At 38.8% G+C, this 18,686-nt stretch overlaps 1 protein-coding gene across 1 annotated transcript; it reads right to left on the bottom strand.

Moving 5' to 3' along the window:
- Positions 1-869: 869 nt before the first annotated feature.
- On the bottom strand, positions 870-16,243 carry LOC139140929 (cleavage and polyadenylation specificity factor subunit 3-like). Its single transcript, XM_070710419.1, has 16 exons — positions 16,097-16,243; positions 15,809-15,872; positions 14,784-14,881; positions 14,042-14,170; positions 12,430-12,607; positions 11,901-11,990; positions 9,290-9,440; positions 8,827-8,954; positions 7,406-7,612; positions 6,760-6,906; positions 6,007-6,159; positions 5,513-5,621; positions 4,741-4,940; positions 4,035-4,122; positions 3,106-3,266; positions 870-2,134 (listed from the first exon to the last, which is right to left on the bottom strand). Exons 1-16 carry the CDS (start codon positions 16,165-16,167, stop codon positions 2,039-2,041), a joined length of 2,070 nt encoding a protein of 689 aa, XP_070566520.1. The 5' UTR covers positions 16,168-16,243; the 3' UTR covers positions 870-2,038.
- Positions 16,244-18,686: the final 2,443 nt, after the last annotated feature.

Here is an 18,686-nt window from a genome sequence, read left to right as displayed (position 1 = left end):
CTTTCACCAGTATCCTACCAAGCTGTATCACCTCCCTATAGTCTGCCAGGTCAGTAAAAAGTGGTAATTGAGCCAAATCTAAACATATTTTCACTAACCTGGCATTGTATGTTATAGCATGTTTAGTCAGTAATATTTTCTGTGTCCATGTTTTCATGAAGAAGTCTCCAAATGGTAAGTCTGTTAAAATGTAACATTTTGGACTTGTTATGCCTCATTGGTGTTAACCAACTTGACCTGATGATGACATCAGACCTTGGCTGGAGAAAGGTAGCAGTTTTCCTACTCATGTGCCAAGGAGTGCTTGTATTAATACTTGTGTTCATATTTCCTTGATTTGAAAATAAGATGTCCATAAAATCCCAAAGCTTCCTAATCACAGGGACACAAACCTCAAACCTGTTTCTCTCTGTATGTGGAAAGATGGTTGGCAGAATGGTGATTGAATTCTGATTGGCTAATTGCACCACACTCCTGGTTCTGATTGGGTAGTGTGTTGTTTACTTGTTTACTTGTCAAAGGCTTGTGAACATGCGGAACAGTTCTGGCTGAAATCTTTTACTGCAATGATGGTTAGAAAGAACAACCCAAAACTACCTATGCTTTCATTTAAATCTCATTAGTAAGCTTCATGCCGAAAAGTTTTATCTCGCGCTTGCAGTCAACCATTTTTGGTTTGTTTACAAAATAATAGTTGCTCACAAACAAAAATAGTCAAGGTTACCTGTGCTCATTAACACAAGGTTATGGCATAATGTGTTTGGTATTTGCAATGCAGCCCAAATACATGGAGTATTCCCATGTTCTGGTGCAAGTACACTGTGGTACATAAATGTATGTAACAGTATGTATAATCAATCACACAATAGCACAGTTTATAAAGTACCAGTATTTATTTATTCAAATTTGGCAGTAAAAATACACAGTCTATCACGTTCTCCGGGAAAACGACTACATCTGTCCAAAGAACTTTCATACTGTAGAAAAGTGAAAATAATCAAATTACGCTATGCTTACACTCCTGGTAATCGGTGGAATGTTCTATTGATACTTTCTTGGGCAAAATCAGCCACTACATAATACAGGACAATAAGTGTCAGCCCTATATGTGGCATCAATGTTTCATTTTCATGGTTGGTTCAGTCAATTTGGCCCTCAGAGGTGAGGATGAAACTTGACATGAAACTGTACACAACAGGAAAAGCACTGAAGCTGAGCTCCATCACATGTACATATCACTCAAGACCTGAAGTACTGAGAAACAATAAATTACTCTTCTAATTACTGTTATCAGTTCCTGTTGTACAGTTGCCTTGAAGACTTGCTCAAGATAGGGCTGTACCCTTAAGAGGAAGGTTACAGCCCTGCCTTGAATGATGGATATTGTAGTCTTATTGTACAGTGGAGATAATTGACTGCAGCTCAGCAAAGCATGGCAGTTATTTGTTGCACACTCACTCAGGTCGACAAAACAAGTCAAAAGTCAACGATGCTTTGATACAAAAGTACCTGGTCAGCAGAGCGTGAATTTACAAAGATGAACAATCTTTATGCATTTCTCTATGCACTGGGTGAGCTAAATTTGTACAAATTACAGTAAATACCGACAGTTTTGTCATGACTACAACAATTTAAAAGGCAGCGACTGAGCGAAACTTAGGACCATATCTCTCTTACGTATGACAATATCTGGTATTAACAGTGAAAACTATACATCTCATTCTTACAAATCATTGTCAAAATAGGAAGGTTCAAACATGTACTGTCAACATAGAATGGCTTACACTACTTGGGTAGAATGCGCCTCAGGATAGATATTTGGACTTTCACATTTTTTACAACTCTTTCCTGATTAAGTCTTTCACTTTTGAAGTGCATACTACCTTTAGTAAACAACATGAGCTCACAGTTGTCGCTACATGAAAAGACAAAATAATACTGTCATGTTGCTCACAAAACAAGCAATGTTGATAGAACTCAGCCAAGCAATGACTTGGCAGGTTTATTGCTCTGTCAAAATAAAAGCGGCCATCTTGTCTCACAGGTCTGCCATTGGATTGAGGGCTTGATGTAACCTAGTAACAGCAGAGGTAACCATGGCATGGAGACTTTCATCCTCATCACACTTCACTTCCTGTTTTTACAAAAATGGGAAAGGAAAAGAAGGGACAGTGAGTAAAACTATGCAAGATTAAAAACATGCAATGAGCTATAGCAAATCAATGAACATAACTTCTGATGGAAGTTCGTGCAGGTTTGTTGCTATGCCAACATCTTCCCTTGCTGAAGTCAACTACCGAAAAAATCAACAATGTACATATCGCCACAAACATTCTGACACCACTACATACAAATATCTCTCCTCTAATCTCTATTAACATGGAATTCACATTTCTGTTCTTGTATGAAACCATTATTGTCATTATGACTTTAATGTCACACTCATTATATATCACTTTTGTCATTTTTTTTATCCTTTCTTTCCTGTAGTTTGGAACAACCCTACTACATTTTGTGGTAAAGTTGGACCTCGACACAAGGGAATGGGGTGAAGCTTCAATGAGTGAAATCACTCATTAGGCCAGGAAGAGAAAAATTAAATTGTTCCTCTGAATTGCCACTTCTACTTTTTAATGGCCACTTTGGAAATTTCGAGTGCAAATGTTAGATCCCTTGAGGACATCAACAAGACACTTATACAGCAACTGTTTTACTTATACGGCATGTTTTGTTTTGCTCATTTTTACAGTTTTTTGTTTTCTTCTGGAAGCATGTTGAAATGCTCAGAATTTGTTCTGTCAACACTGCCTGTATATGTAATACCTCTATTATTGTGGACAGTTTGTAAAATGTAGACTACAAGTCAACAGTAACGATGTAACCAGTGGGAGATTTTGCGGGTTCATGAAAAAATAGAAATTTCACCCACTGCCTCTGTAGCTCTGCCAAAAATATCTGATGAACAACAATTTTTTTTTCTCCACCTTTAAACTGAAGTCATCAAAACTATATCAACAAAGAGCAGTAACATTGAAAACCAAATTCAAGACGTGAGCTCCTTGTCCATTATTTGACTACATGTAATTTTCACTGTGACAAACTTACCAAACTATCCATGAATATTCTGGCTGTCTTTCCATCAACCGTCACTATCAGCTCATCTCCTTTCACTGTTCTACTCAGTGACTTTTCACCAAACATTTCACGCAGTAGTTTAGTCAATCTCTCAGTGTACACTAGGTAAGTCACAGGCGGTGCTGGTTTTACTGTAAGAGAAGTTAGGATCACAACACATTGGGTTAAAAGTATGACAAGAGATAATAATTTTTCACATTAGTGATTTGCAATATGAAGAATAACATTAAAGTTGGAATGCGCCTCTGGGACAGATGTTCCAACCCTCACAATTTTTCAATACCTTTCTGCTTTACCGATTCTCCGGGCTCATTTTGAAGCATTTTGAGTAAGAAGAATTTTCTTTGTCCTAGCCTACTGAAAATTGAAATTTTATATTTCCCCTGAGAGTTAACACAGCGACGACGGCCATGTTGAATTTCAAGTATTGGTAAATGCTTGGCAATTTGTATCTCTGGTAATAAAATTTGCTCTGTGACCCCTGATTTTTATTCTTGATTTGGTGAGAGAATGGTTGAAAATTTTATTGAGCAGAGTTTAAGGAATAGTTTTTAAGTCTTTCACTTTTGAGGTGTGTACTGCCATAAAGCAGAAACTAGAGCTCTAATGATTAAAAGAGTTTACAAATTTGATGAGCGCAATCAGAGAAATAATTCACCAAATGAAAATACCGGTAGGTATGAACAAACATAAGAGCTTTTGCTTCACCTCTATTGTCAGTTTCAATGGCATTGAACAGAGATAAACAGGTAACCAAAAGATGGAAGCTTTTGTAAACCAAAGTATGAATATCATATAAACACAAACACACTGGTCACAAAATTTTGGTAGGCAGATCTTCACTACTTGCCAAAGCACTATATCTGGATACAGAGATGACACAGTGTGGAAATTCTCACCTTTCTGTGCTGATGGGTCAGAACCAACTTTGATAATGACAGACAAGACTGCATCCGCATACATGTCATTGACGGCATTGGCTACCCACTGAAATGAACAAAGGGATATGAATCAAGTGTTAGTGAAGCTGAAATGAACCACGCACAGAATCACCTGAACCAGCTTGTGAAGAACTGCCCTTACGCTGATCAATCAGAGGATAAGCATGACCATAGAATATTTCCATGGAAACTAAACTACTCAGTGTAATCCTGAATAAGTTAGGCTTCAACCAATTACAAGTAGTTGACATGGTATTCTTGGATCAATTACAGTTTGCTTCGCAGGACATATGGCTAGTATAGTATTCAACTCTCTAAATTGTCACTTCAAAACGATTTTGCAATGCATATGGTTTTCAAAACACAGAAACACAGCAACATATTGATAAAGGACGAAGTCTGCATTTGATTTCATGCAAAAGTGAAGATTGGTGGATACAGACAGCATTTCACATTAATCACTGGCCACTTAGGGAGTCATTAGAATTATGCTTAGGGTTATGAATAGAGAATGCAAAAAAAGGCCTCCTAGGAAAACCTTTTTATTTGTATACAAAGATTTGAGTCCATTAATCATGACTCCTACTCCTTTGCATCAGCTATATAGTGTATACAGATTTGGATCGGTCCATCACAGAACAATTTGTTTTGATTGGTAGCTTACCTCCATGGTAACCATACCGAGTGCTGGTTCATGTATAAGTGTGATGGTTTTGAACACTTTCAGTGCCGGTTTGTCGTTGACTTCGGTGTGTTCGACATCTCCTGACAGCTGTGTTAGGTAGTATGTGAGTAGTGACAATGGTGCATTGTAAGCAACACTTTGACGCTGTGTGACTGTACTCATAGCAAGGTCTGTGTAATCTACATGGAGAAATAGAAATCTGATTTATTACAATTAATGCAGTCTGGTTCAAATATTTTGACATTTTTCCTTTGGAGAGTAAAGCTTATTGGAAACACGTTTTGACTGACAAAGTCAAGCAAGTCTAGTTCTGTAAATGTCTATTAGCTTGTTTGTGCAAAATAGAAAAATACTCTGAATCCTGATTGGAAGATTTCTCATTCACCTCTGACACAAAAACACAATCTTTAATGGTACAGGTTTCTGAAACAGTTCCCTTGGTAAAACACTTACATTATCATGTTTGTTTAAATTGACAAAGACACACGCTTCTGAAATAAAGATATAAAAACTTGCCACAAAATCATAAATGTAGACACAATCACATCCATGAAGAATGTTTTGGATAAAACAGCAATGCAACACTGGCTCTAGTTTACCCTGACATGTAACATTATCAATTCACCAGGCACAAACCTGTTTGCAGGCTGTTTCCACCATGATATTGACCTATCATACTTTTATAAGACGCCAAACAGCAGCTTGACGGCAGATGTACAAGGAAAGGAAAGAAAACCAAGAAATCACTCACTGGACAAATCTGACGGTGCCATGATGTGGTAGTTGAAGTTTCTCTTGACAAGGATTCCTGATACCTTAGTGCCCTGTGTAGGTTTGGTTGCTGCTAGGCTGCCCATCACCTGTAACCATGCCAACATTAATCAACACAAAAACTGAATATCTGAATGTCCTGCGAAGGTCTATACACTAAGTTTATTCATTGCTACATACTTTTAATTGTCATATCATCTGACAATCTTCTCAAGATTATAAAATTTTTTATGACATTATCATATATCATTACTGCTTACGATTATGAAATTTGATGCTGTTATCAATTATACTTTTGAGAAAGCAAGAAAAATGTAACAATTCGATATATAACAGTTTCAAAAGATAATATCCATGTACTTGAGCTGTTGAGTTCTCCACAACACTGTCACTATATGACCTTTGACACAACTTCATTTGAGTATTGGAAGTAGAAAACTTCTGAATTCATGGCATTATGGACATGACACTGACCTTGGCCATTTTCTCTCCTCTGAAGTACAATTCCACCGCCTGAGTGTTCTTGGGATTGTGAACCTGAATATCAACATCTACGTTGTCCTCGTATTCACGGATGACGGCAGCTTTTAGCCTTCCCATTTCATTCTGCTCACCATGGACAAGAACCTGTGATAATTACAAGTTATACAAGTTTTAACATTTTCCACTATATTTTCGATTATTTTTCACCTTCTTAAAGCTATCATGGTTCATAAGAGTGAAAATGCGCTGAAATATGGTCCAAATGAATTTTAGTCATTACTTTAATATTCATAGTAACTATAAAAGAATGCCTATTTGTGTTGACAGCTTCATTGCTGGGCTTTTTATTTGCTTTGGGTGTTAGCAAACGACACCTCTAGACTTATGCAATAAGTAACAGCTAATTTTTCTTTTATTTTTATGAACTATGGTCTCATATCTGCATTAACAGTAAAATGAAAGTGAACATAAATTTCTGCTGTGAACTCTACGCTGAGACAAAATGAGCCTGAAATATGGCAGATACACTTTCATTATGCACTTAACGAAAAGAATTACAGAAATTCATTCTGTAAGTTTGTTCCTCTCAGTCTTTTTCTCTTTATCCTAGACAATCCTCCAAGCAAGACTACCATTTTGGCCTCTCTCTGAGTCTCTCTCATCTGAGTCTCAATAACACGTACTGTAACTACATCACTATTTTTTTCACAAGACAACATGCCCCCCTAGACGTATCACACTTACCACATGGGGTGGTTTGAGAATTCTAAGAAATTCACTGATTTGCTGATAGTCTGCGTGAGCTGAGAATGAAATGTAGTCAACGGACATCTTGAGTGGCAACTTCTGACCCGACATGGTAGTCACTTCTTCTGGCTGAGACAAAATGTGCTGTGTAAAGAAAACACGTGTATAAGAAAGAGCTTTTGCATCTTTAGTGGTGAATTCTGGAAATTTCTGTGAGTCAGCTATGTGTCGATACATGTAAAATAACCACTTTTCTTCCATTGAAAAAACCCTTTTGTACATCACTATTGTGTAGCATTGACTAAGCAGGTACAATGCATACTAATATTTCTCCCAATGGGAACGACACTGTTTAGAATTTGCAGGAGTACACAAGCTGAAAGTAAGCTCACCATGAATCAAAGCAACCTCTACAGGTTCCATTTAATTTTTTGTCTTTATCCATCCAATCTATCAGAAGACTAAATACAAAACTCTGTTTTTGATATATCAACACCAATAAATTCAGTTATTTTAGCATAGTAATGTATTCAGTATCCAGAGCATAAACAGTTGTTCAGAGAGATTCAGATTGGCAAGAAGTGGGTTTGCATTATAAAGAAGGAATCTGAAAGTGTATGAACTCAGATCAGTGTTTCATTACCTTGGCAAGAGTTCCTTCAACACAGTAACCAGCAATGATAACTCCATTTCTTCTGTCAGTACACCAACTTTCAAACAGCTCCCTCGACAGGCCACTCTGCATCATACCAGGGCTCGCCATGACAACAGACGGACCAATGTCATCGAAGTGGTCCATGCCTCGGAGGTTGGAAATGTGTTTGAAGACAAAAGGGTTGCTTATTGTAATCTGAAGACAAAACATGATGAAAGCGATATATAAATATTTACACTTTATAGATCTCAGTGAGGTATCAATACCGTACTCGTCCGAGTGTAAGCCCCCAGTTCGGCAACACAAAACGGTGGTAATACTAGGGGGGCTTATACTCGAGCAACACCATGTTATCTGCTATGGACGCTCAATTTATGCTAATTTCATGAAACAATTTTTTTCAACACCACTCGATCTTTCTATGCTTCCAAAATCAACTTACACATCAAAAGAAATTGATTATACAATCTCTGAATACAGAAGTGACATTTGGTGAAATTTCAGGGGCAAAAACCCAAAACTTGAAACATAGACGACATGTAAGTAATGTGAACTGGCATGCATTGCCTACATCGAATGGCAACTCAACATTCTAGTATTAAACTGTCTACATCTTGTGAAAACAACAACATAGCAGTGAAAATTGTAATAGTCACCAGGAAAGTCTTCACAAATGAAAGGATAATTGCTTCAAACAAAAGAAATTGCATGTTTAGAGGATGAAAAAATCATGGTCGTGAATAAAAATAAACAATGGCGGATGTGGTGAGACTATTCTATTAAGGGGATGGGGTGAGCAGGGTCAAAGAATCAAGAAAGTACTTGAAAACGTGTCATTTTCCTGATGATGCTGTCAAGGGAACTCCAGTTTCCATTGTTTTAACACCTTTTAATAGTTTCTTTATTATCTAAAAGTAATTTTACCAAGTTTAATGACCAAATATACACTCCTAACCTTTCTGTATTGAGTTACACTAGGGTAGGGCTTATACACGGATGTAATGCATTTTGTAAAATCCTCTGAAATCAGTAGGGGGAGGCTTATACACGAGCAGGGGCTTATACTGGGATGAGTACGGTAATTGGTATTACCTTGATAAAAGAGATAAATGCCAATTATAAGTTAAACATCAATCTTTTCATTTATTCTGGTCTTTACTTTCTTGGAAACAGGTGGTTTGTACTTAATGTAACTTGGAATATAAGTTTCCAATTTCACTCTTAACCCTTTCACCCCAGTTCCCTGTATACAGGTCCAAGATCACCGTTGATAATAATGGGTTATGGTGGAACCATGGTGGTGAAAGGGTTAAAAGACATATTTCTCATCTTGACAACCATTATAAATTCAAAGATCATCTCAAAAAGTATGGTGCTTGGAGATTTTATTGATAAATACTGGTACCTACCTGTCGTTTGATTTTATCATTCATAGCATTGATGTAGGTTTGGTATACGGACATGCATTTCTTGGCCAACGAGGATGCATAGTATATCGGCACATCGTGCAACTCTGGGTGATTTGCCCAGTATTCATCTAAAAACAATGTATGATCATGTTTATTTGGTTACTGATAATCACTGACAATGGTTCAAAGTCATTACAATGCAGTATTCAAAACGGCAAATGATTGATCTCTGTACACCATCAACGACACTAATGTCTAATACATATTTTTTATGCACTGCACTGAGATGCACTCTGTACAATTATACATTTGTGGTCATATCATAGAATCATAAACGCAACACAAGTCATCTTTTATCAAGCCATCCTTTGACACTTGAGAAAATAGGCTGTAATTTTACTTTCATTGACTGGTGTATTTACAGGTTCATCCAAGGGTCAAAGGTTACAGGACTTGATCCTACCTAAAATGAGTAACAGCTCCTGTGCTCTTCCTAGTGCAAACACTGGTATGAGACATCTACCCCCTCTATTGACAATGTCATGCACTGTGCCAGTGAAACGAGCCTCTCGTTCCTCTCTTTTCTCATGGATGTGTGTACCATAGGTGGATTCCTGAAGTTGGAGGTAAACGAAATTTTATTCCTCTTGGTTTTGAACAGTGTCAGGTTTTTAGTTAAATGTGACTTTCAATTAAGGAGAAGTATGGTCACACAGTAATAATGCCAACTTTCAGTGAGGAACTGGTGGTCTTTGGATGGATACAAACTGTGGTCTCGTAACATAATTTGGTAATTTTGCTGCTATTTTTATTCCTATAGTCACAACATGGTCTTATAAACTTTTTCATTTTTCAATATTTCAAGCCAGAAATATAATTGTGTCAAAACCAGTATGGTACCAAAGCATGTACCCTACGTAAGATGTCTATGACATGAACCAAATTTACACCAAACACTGTATACTAAATGTGTGACCTTGCACGGTCTGTGAGCCAATCAGACAGGAAAGTTCCATTAAAAGTTTGCAGTACATAAGAAGACTTCCATTGTCAAGGCCAATTTCACATTATTAACCCTTTTCCTGCCAAGTCGGTGAAAATCCGCTTGAAATTCGGTGTAGCCAGAATCTAAGCACTGGTGACCGTTATTCTCCCAACCCGGTGGAAATCGGGCCCTTTTTGGGTACCCCCTTTCCTGCCAAGTCGACGGCACTACGTTTTGCTATCCCCTATGTGTTTAGGGGTCATCCGAGGACAGGTTTTCTGACAAGGAACGCCTTTTCCCCTCGAAATGGGTTCACAGGGAGTCGATAGACAGGGAAAGGTGCAGAAACCTGTCCGCCAGTCCCCCACACCCGAGGGGGGCTGGGTTTTTTTTACCGCTTTTTAGCGGACTTGGCAGGATAGCACGGTGACGTTTTCTGGCGGAGTTGGACGTACTTGGCTGCCTGGCACTATAGAGATTGCTGCCGAACTTGACCAACTCGGCAATGCTAATCTAGAAGGCTACCTCTTGCAAACGACTTGGCAGATATGCCGATGGTGCGAGACGAAAGTCACTTATTCAGTTGTGCGTGACTGAAAATGAGAACGTATTTTTGACGGGACGGCTCGACTTGTTCCTCCGATGGAACGGATATGAACGACTCAGAAATACCATTACAAACTGGTGTCCGACGTACTAAGCTGGGCTTCAGCTCTGCAAGTTCAAGCCAGGCAACGTCCTTCACCGCCTTGGCCGTGCCATTCAATGGACGTAGCTTTGGATTTTTTATTTATTCCATCGTCCGAAGTATTGGCTCTGGTTTGCAGGCAAACGTATCCTCTTGCCGACGCATTAGTAACTACGTACGCTGTTTGCGTACAGAGAATTCAAAAGGTGACATAAGGTCAATATGCTACGGGGATACCGCCTGCAGTTAGCAGGGACTGCTTTTGTTATGCAAACCAGCTAGCAGTACAATATGGCTGCCAGGCATGTGGACACGTCGATGGCTAGAACAATGGAAGCATATTGCGTTGCACCCGTGCATCGCAAAAGTGAACTGAAGACTTGGGTGTAGTGACTGGTTATCACTGGTTAGCTGCAGCCCAAGCCATGTCGGTACAAACCCGTACCTGACTGAGGACCACTCGATTAAGTCAGTAATGAACGGTAACACTCGTAAGCCAACTCCCAACTGAGCTGGCTAAATTACGTTGAGCTGTGCTTCAATGGCTCAGCCATGTCGTTAATACAACGGCAAAACGTAGTTTTTGTGCTACACTGCCAAGTCGTTTAAGGTACGTATTCAATTGACCCTACCCTGGGGAAACAGGACAGGTTTGACGGTGCTTCTGCACCCCTAGTACGACCCTCAGGGTCTCTGACTAACAGACGAGTGAGGTGATGTTTGTGCCTAGCGGACGTGCTTAATACTGAAGGAGTTTATTTCGAAAAAATAAACATGAAACGGCAATAAAATGACGCACTCCCAGGGGCAAACAAAGCCGGTGACCTCAATTTTTTTCTGCAGCAACCCTTGAGCTCCTTCCCCTGTCTACGGGCATGTAGAAATTATCGAAGTCTAACACGTATAAGTACGGCTAAAACTACCCTGAAAATGGGCGATTTCTGCCAAAATGCCTGGCAGGATAACATGCAGGAGAGCCAATCTTTGCAGGCACATATTATGGGGCGGTTTTCTACTGACTTGGGAGAATAACGGACAAGGGCACTCGGCAGGAAAAGGGTTAAATAAATGTTAAAGGTCTGTGTTGGCACCAGATTGTCTCATCAGAAAATTACCAAGCAGATTACAATTTCAACGGAAAACAAAAGGCTATCACATCTCCATAATCCTCTTACAGACTATAACAAAGGCGATCCCAGGGATTGTGAACAGAGCCTTTAACTAGTCTAGTCATAACCATGCACATACAAGACAAACAGAGGTACTGGCAGATCAAGTCCCAGATAGAAAGAGCACACGTAATGCTTTGTAATGTAAAGCATTGAACTTTGATGTTAACTTTTGAAAAACACTGATGCCAATCTCACACTAACAAAAGAGCAAAAATATTTCAAGACTTACAATGATAAGAACATCTGGCCTGACAGAGGGCAACTCGGCTGCCATCAAATGCCGATCTTCTTGTCTGGAAAAATCTCCTGTGTACATAAGCTGTAAAGAAAATAAATGTAGGAATGAGATAAGACTTCAGATCAAGTTGAAATTAAGGTGTGACTGAAGTTGCAGTCCAGGATAACTTTCATCTTAGGCCAAAAAAAAAGATTCATTTCTGGTCACTGTGCGTGTCATTTCAGAACCTGCCCCTCATGTCTTTTCGGGGGACGTTACATACTCATCAGTACAGCTATCTGTGATATCCCTGTTTTGCATTTCCAAAAGTGCAGTCAGTGATAAAAGACAGTAACTGTTGCATCAATAGTGCCACATAAAAACCATGTTGCCGCATCACTTTTGCTGAATGTCAAGGACCAGAAACAATTTTTTTTTTTGCCTTATAGGGAAAAATGCAAGATTGAAAGGTGAAAAAACATTTTAGCTGAAAAAACAGTTGAGATTCTTGATTGTTATTGGATAACCAAAGGCCTATTACCTTTACACCTGCTATCTCTAACATAAACATAGCAGCACCTAACACATGTCCTGCATTGTAACACCAGAACTTCACACCATTGACTTCAGTTTCTACATGGAAATCTATAGTTTCTATCTTGTCCATGCTAGCCTCCAGGTCCTTGTCTGTGTACAACATCTGCTCTGTGGAAATATTGCTGTAAGACAATGAAAAAAAAGTTTTTTATTAACACTCTTGTATGAGGAGAATATCACATGCATCCTAATACAATTTATGTACAGTGAAACCTCTCTGAACCGAACCCTGTCTAAACTGGAAACCTGTCTAAACTGAATCCTTTTCCAAGTCCCATTCCAATAGAACTCTATATTAAAAGGACTTCTATAAACCAAACACCTCTCCAAACAGAACAATTTTCTCAGTCCCTGAATGGTTTGGTTTTGACAGGTTTAACTGTATGTTGTGATAGATAGTGCATGATTTAGATCATTTCCCAAGTAGAAAGTCATTATCAGTTTATTTACACACTGAAATAACGGTCAGTAATGTACTTAGCAAAAATCTATAATTTGTCCAGCAATTTGAGGGAAAGTATGGAGTTCATTAGTTATATAGAGGGCGCTCTGTCATAATATCATGTTCAGCAGCGCCACTCGGTAGCCCCTGTAGTTCCTCCCATTCTGAAGTAGAATCAGTTACTCCATTGGATTAAAATTGTTGCTGATATTTATTGCTACCGTAGGTACCACTAGTTATAAGATGCTTGCCTACTGAATTGTTAGAGGATACCTGAACATAATCTAAACATTAACTTTTAAAGCTTTGAATGATACAAATTATTATACATCTACCATCGAGAACAATAGAATCTAGTGTGCGCTAAAAAAGCCGTACAGAACGCCTGTTCCGTAACACTACGATTTCAAGGCGCTCCATCCCCTGTGGCTATATCTGCACGTTCACTGTTCAACGGTTTCAAGGGACTCATAAGTCATAGGACGTGTGCCAGAACATGTCTTGCGCGCGCGCTCTGTATATACGTGTGTAGTGTACACACACACACAATCCAGAACTTGCAGAAGCAAGCGAGATAGCACACCACACTTGCGCTATAAATCGGAAGAAAAATTGTTGACATTGCACGAAAACAGTCATTACTCTGATAATTTGATGCCCCAGTCAGGAACGGGAGATGTATAATAATAAGGTTATTTTGAAAATACCGCAAAGAATGCACGAGGACATTGGCACTCCACTTAGCGCCAGGCGATACGAAGTGCCAATGTCCTCCTGCATCCTTTGCGGTATTTTCGTAATAACCTCATATTATAGCACTGGTATGACAATGATGATGACTTCTCCATGAGACAGCTGACAATAAAACCTTACAAATATTATCTGTGAGTACTCAGTAGCATAGTTTATTTGTGTGTTGAGAACAGGAAAATAGCATTACACAGGGTCTAGGGAATTTACAGGCTGAGAAACTGTCCAATGCAATGACAATAATTTGTATGTAGCCAAATTAGAAACTCTCCTTATTGAGGTCACTATATTTCCCGTTTGACCACAAAGACATGAAAACAGTATGGCTGACTTTTAAAATGATCCATTCACTGATCTGACTTACCTGACTTTGACGTAATCTGACAAGAGCCATCTATAGATAGCTTTTGTGGCATGTGTCATGAACACCCGGCCTTTGAACGTTGTCTTCTGTAGGAACCATGGCAACGCTCCACAATGATCCAAATGAAAACTGCAAATGAATTAAGCAGTTTGATTGTTCAAACAAAGCAAATTGTCATTCTTTCATGGCTGAAACTTGCCAAGTAAACTTTGGCTGACACAGACAAAAACTTTCTCCCTAAACTTTTCAAGCCTGCACCCATGTACATTGGGTTAATTTGGAATGTTACAGGAAAGTCAGGCCAGAAGGGTTAACCACAAATCATATGTCACAAAATCATCAAAAATTTTACGGTTCGCAAATTGAAGAGAAACATTTGCTTAAAGCTGGAATTTGACTCAGAAATAGACATGCCCTACTGCCCAAGTTTCTGTATATACCTGGGAACTACCACCAGTGAAGTATCAATTTTTAACCACATTTGATCAACTAAGATATTTAAATTCACAGTCAGGATTTGAAATTTCATCCACAAGGACTTAGAGCTGAACAACATTGTTTAAACTATGTTTTAACTTTATTGAATAATCATTTGTGGGAGCCTTCCCCATAACGAGCATACAGGAAAAGCACAATTTTTTATGACTTCGCTTCGACAAAATATGTCAATTCAAACTTTGCAATTACCTATCTGCTAATTGTTGACTTAATGTGTAAAGGAGCGATTCACGTTTGCACTTACTGACTTATTAGTAACAACTCGATTTCATCAGGCTCAATAAGATCAAAGTATGGCAGGGCATCCATGCCACTCAAACCAGGATGGATTCCACAGTCCAACTATGTGGAGACAATGAACAGAGATACATTATTCACTTGAAGTGATGTGTGCAATAAAATAAAATAAAATATCAAACAGGCAGTCTTTTTTCCAGAAGGATCTTGATGGATACCCTGCTGAACCACTACTATATTGCGATGCACAGTATCTAGTTACTATATTTTGAAAATAAAGAATTATGTCCACATACATATGTACAATAGTTATACATGTAATGTAGACACATGTACAGGTCTGTGTGTGTCTGAGTTTTTTGTCTATCTGTCTGTCCACACATGTACTGTATTTTAAAACATAAAATCCTTTAATTTCTCAATTTCAGTTTAAACTGTACGTCTTGGTGATTTTGGTTCATTTATGCTGAGCTTAGAAATTTTGATGACTGCCGCAGAAAGTTGGAAACTAATACAATTGCTGAAACTTTGAAAGGAGTAGAGAATTTTCTCCTAAATAATTATTTTATGCTGATATTGTTAAAGATTTACAGAATAAGAAACTTTGTATTTTTTTTAGTGAATCAATCAATTGCTGTGGTAAGCTGTGGTTTATCCACTTGAACAAGCAAAAATACTGGTCCCACTATGTGGTGGCAAGGATCATGTTATTAGCTTACACTTACAGGCCACTGTACCTGTTTAGAACTTGGCCATTCTTCAAAAACTATTTCAATGATCTGAACATGCAGGTGGAAGGTCTCGCTTCTATCTCCATGATCAGAATTAGCACTTTGACAAACTCACATTTGAGATGTGCGTGGAGGTAAAGACCTACATGACACAACTTCAACACAAGTTACCCAAAACAGAGATGGGTGAAGCCTGGAGGTAGAAGGGAGACCTCCCTTCCTACCTCCATGAGTGAAGTGATAAAAACAAAGTGTAAGAACAACAAACAATTATGCTACACTACTGTGAAAGACAACTTACCATTATTTTCTTTCCTTTGAATTCTAACATTATACATGATCTGCCTACTTCTTGACCGGCTCCCCTGCAGAAAGCACACAAACAAGTGAAAATGGCTTCTTTTGCGGCAAGTGTACACAGTTGACTGATATTGTGTTTACGCAAATGCACGTGTGTGATGAACTCTTGAAGTTGAACATAACATCATGGATGCAAAGAAGACATGATTTTCACGACGGAAATGGATCAGCATCTTAACCTTTGATTCACTTTTCATTTCGCAACGCTATCGAATATTTAAATACTTACAGAGGTCTTATAATGAGCTGATCACTTTCCTCAGCCGGTATGTGGCTGTCAACTTTTCTTTTCGCCGCCATCTTTGTTTCAACATCTCGTACATTGCCAACTTTTATCGCGAGATTGCAACCCCTATTTATGGTGAAACGTCACTTCCTATTCAGTCTGCACGATAACCCGGCTTTTGAGGTGTGGCCGGTACCAGTGATTTGATTGGGTATTGTAGGGTGATTGGCATGTGTGACATCATGTCAGAAACCATTTTCTTTAATGGGTGGGTTCACTCACTAAGGTATAAATAACAATTAATATTTGTTGTCACATGAAGATATTTTACAATAATTTGATATTATTTGTAATTTATTTAATTAAAATAACTATTTTCTTGATAATTTGAAGACGTTGAGAACCTCAGTAGGCCCTATGCATGTGTTCTATGACAGTTAAATTTCCCACCCTGCGCATAAATGGTTGACACTTCGACGAGAGTTGACCGCTGTCGATGCTATAACATCAAAACAAGAAACTCACACGGTTCTTAAGTTACGGATCAAATTTAAAGCTAATTATCTTTCTAGAGTAGAAATAAAGATAGGTACAAAAATGGCTTTGCTGGAACGAACCTAGATTGAAAGGTCTAAATATAGCGATCACATGAACTTCCCGACCGGTCCAACTACCCGTCGACTGCATGCCGTACTGTCAAGATTCGATGTCTAAACACCACGGCAAAGAGCTGCTGTTTAGCCCCTGCTGATGTGTACCAGCCCCAAAAGAGTACTGCCACATTTATAGAAAGCTACAAACTATATGAGTCTGTTTTTACTCACAATGACTGAATCCTGTCTCAAAGCTGTCATCAATATAATTTCCTGACGGGCAGTGTGTGGATACTGGATACGATCATCGTTGCATGGGCATACCACAGATGATCGTTGACACTCGCTGGAAAATCGACCGCTAGGACTATTATTTTGTTTGGTTTTACAGAGAGTAATGGGCTGTGGTACAGAGATATCGACTAATTACACACATTGGAAGGTAAATTGCCTGTCGGGCAGTGACGGGCAGCAGTATGACCCTTTGATCGAACACTTGCAACACTGCCTGCGATCGCAGACGTAGACCAGTTGTGAGATCGACAGAAATTTAGTTGTCTGGATCTTTTCAACAAATACGGGCTACCAAAAGTTACCTCTGAATGCAGTTGTAATTAGCAACCTCTACTACAGAAAATGCACTCATACGCCGACAAGTTATTCCGTATTGTGCAAGTTTCGTGCATTTCGAGTGGCTCGCCGATGGAATGAGCACGCACAAGCGAGTAATACACGACAGCTCATATGCATGACCTCATTATGTCTAGCCATTCAACCAATAGGCGCAGCTTTGAGATGTCATGTGATACTATTCATGAGCATTTGTTTACAACATATGCGATTTTCCCGCCACGTCGTTAGCCTGGGTTTTCTTGATTATCTACGCCTATTTTACCTTATTAAGGCATAGCTGATGAGTCATACTTTGAGGGCAATAACAGTCAGCTCAGCTGCATTCAAGAAAGTGTAAGGGATTGGCTAGTACCGCGCTTCGCGCCCTTACGACTTGGATTTGACATGTGTCAATCAATGGTTTTCACTGCAAGTTACTCGCAATCGTGTCAATCAGAGCAATTACCGACGAGGGGGCAAGCCCCCGATGAGTAATATGAAGCTGTATGTTGCCAGGAGTAAACCATTGCCGATTGGAGAGGTTTGCATTAGTCTGACGGTACTTAGGTGGAACATAATCGGCTTGAAAATTTTAGGGTTTTTCATTGTTTCGCTCAAAAGTTAACAGTGCTTAGAACACATTTTGATGAACCACAGTAATGATTAATCATTTTTAAACAATTAGTAATACCTAAAGGCCTTACTTTTCATACTAAATTGTCTACATGATTTTTAGACCAAAAATTACAAAGTTTCAAAGAGAGGTCCTGTCAACCCCATAGAAAATGTACCTTCCATTTCTGGGTGCAGTGAGGTCACCAGCCGAGCGGGCGGGACTTTAGCACCCGTTTACTGTATTGTGGAAGCTATGCTAAAAGTGACACTTGTAGCCTTTTTCAAGCAGCGTCGTCCTCAACAGCAGGATTATGCCACAAAATTTACAAAATTTTCATATTTTGCCGTATATTCACACACGTGAATTCGCTCCATTTCTGCCGACGATCGCGTGCCTAGTGAACCAGATGACTTTATTTTACGTTTACATTGACAATGGGGTACGTTAATCGGCATAGTTTGGCGATTGTGTCTTTAGACCAAAATTACAAATTTTGAAAGTTGAGTTCGTTCAAAATCAAGTCATTTTAGCTATCCAATTGAAAAGTGATGAAATTATATTTTAAAATATGTATATTGCCAAAACATTTGTCGACAATATTCTTCAGACCTATAGCCGACACTTACCATCTCAAAAACAGTGAAAATATATCTCAGTTTATGAGAAAACCGCGTCTTTATTTTGGCGATATTGCTGGCTTTTGTTTACTTTCAATGACGCCACTGAAAGACGCCATTCTTGCCTATATTACCCGTCATGCAATGGTACCGGA

This window comes from Ptychodera flava, chromosome 9 (assembly GCF_041260155.1).
Source record: "Ptychodera flava strain L36383 chromosome 9, AS_Pfla_20210202, whole genome shotgun sequence".
NCBI classification, from domain to species: Eukaryota; Metazoa; Hemichordata; class Enteropneusta; family Ptychoderidae; genus Ptychodera; species Ptychodera flava.
This window is presented reverse-complemented; position numbering and strand designations above follow the sequence as displayed.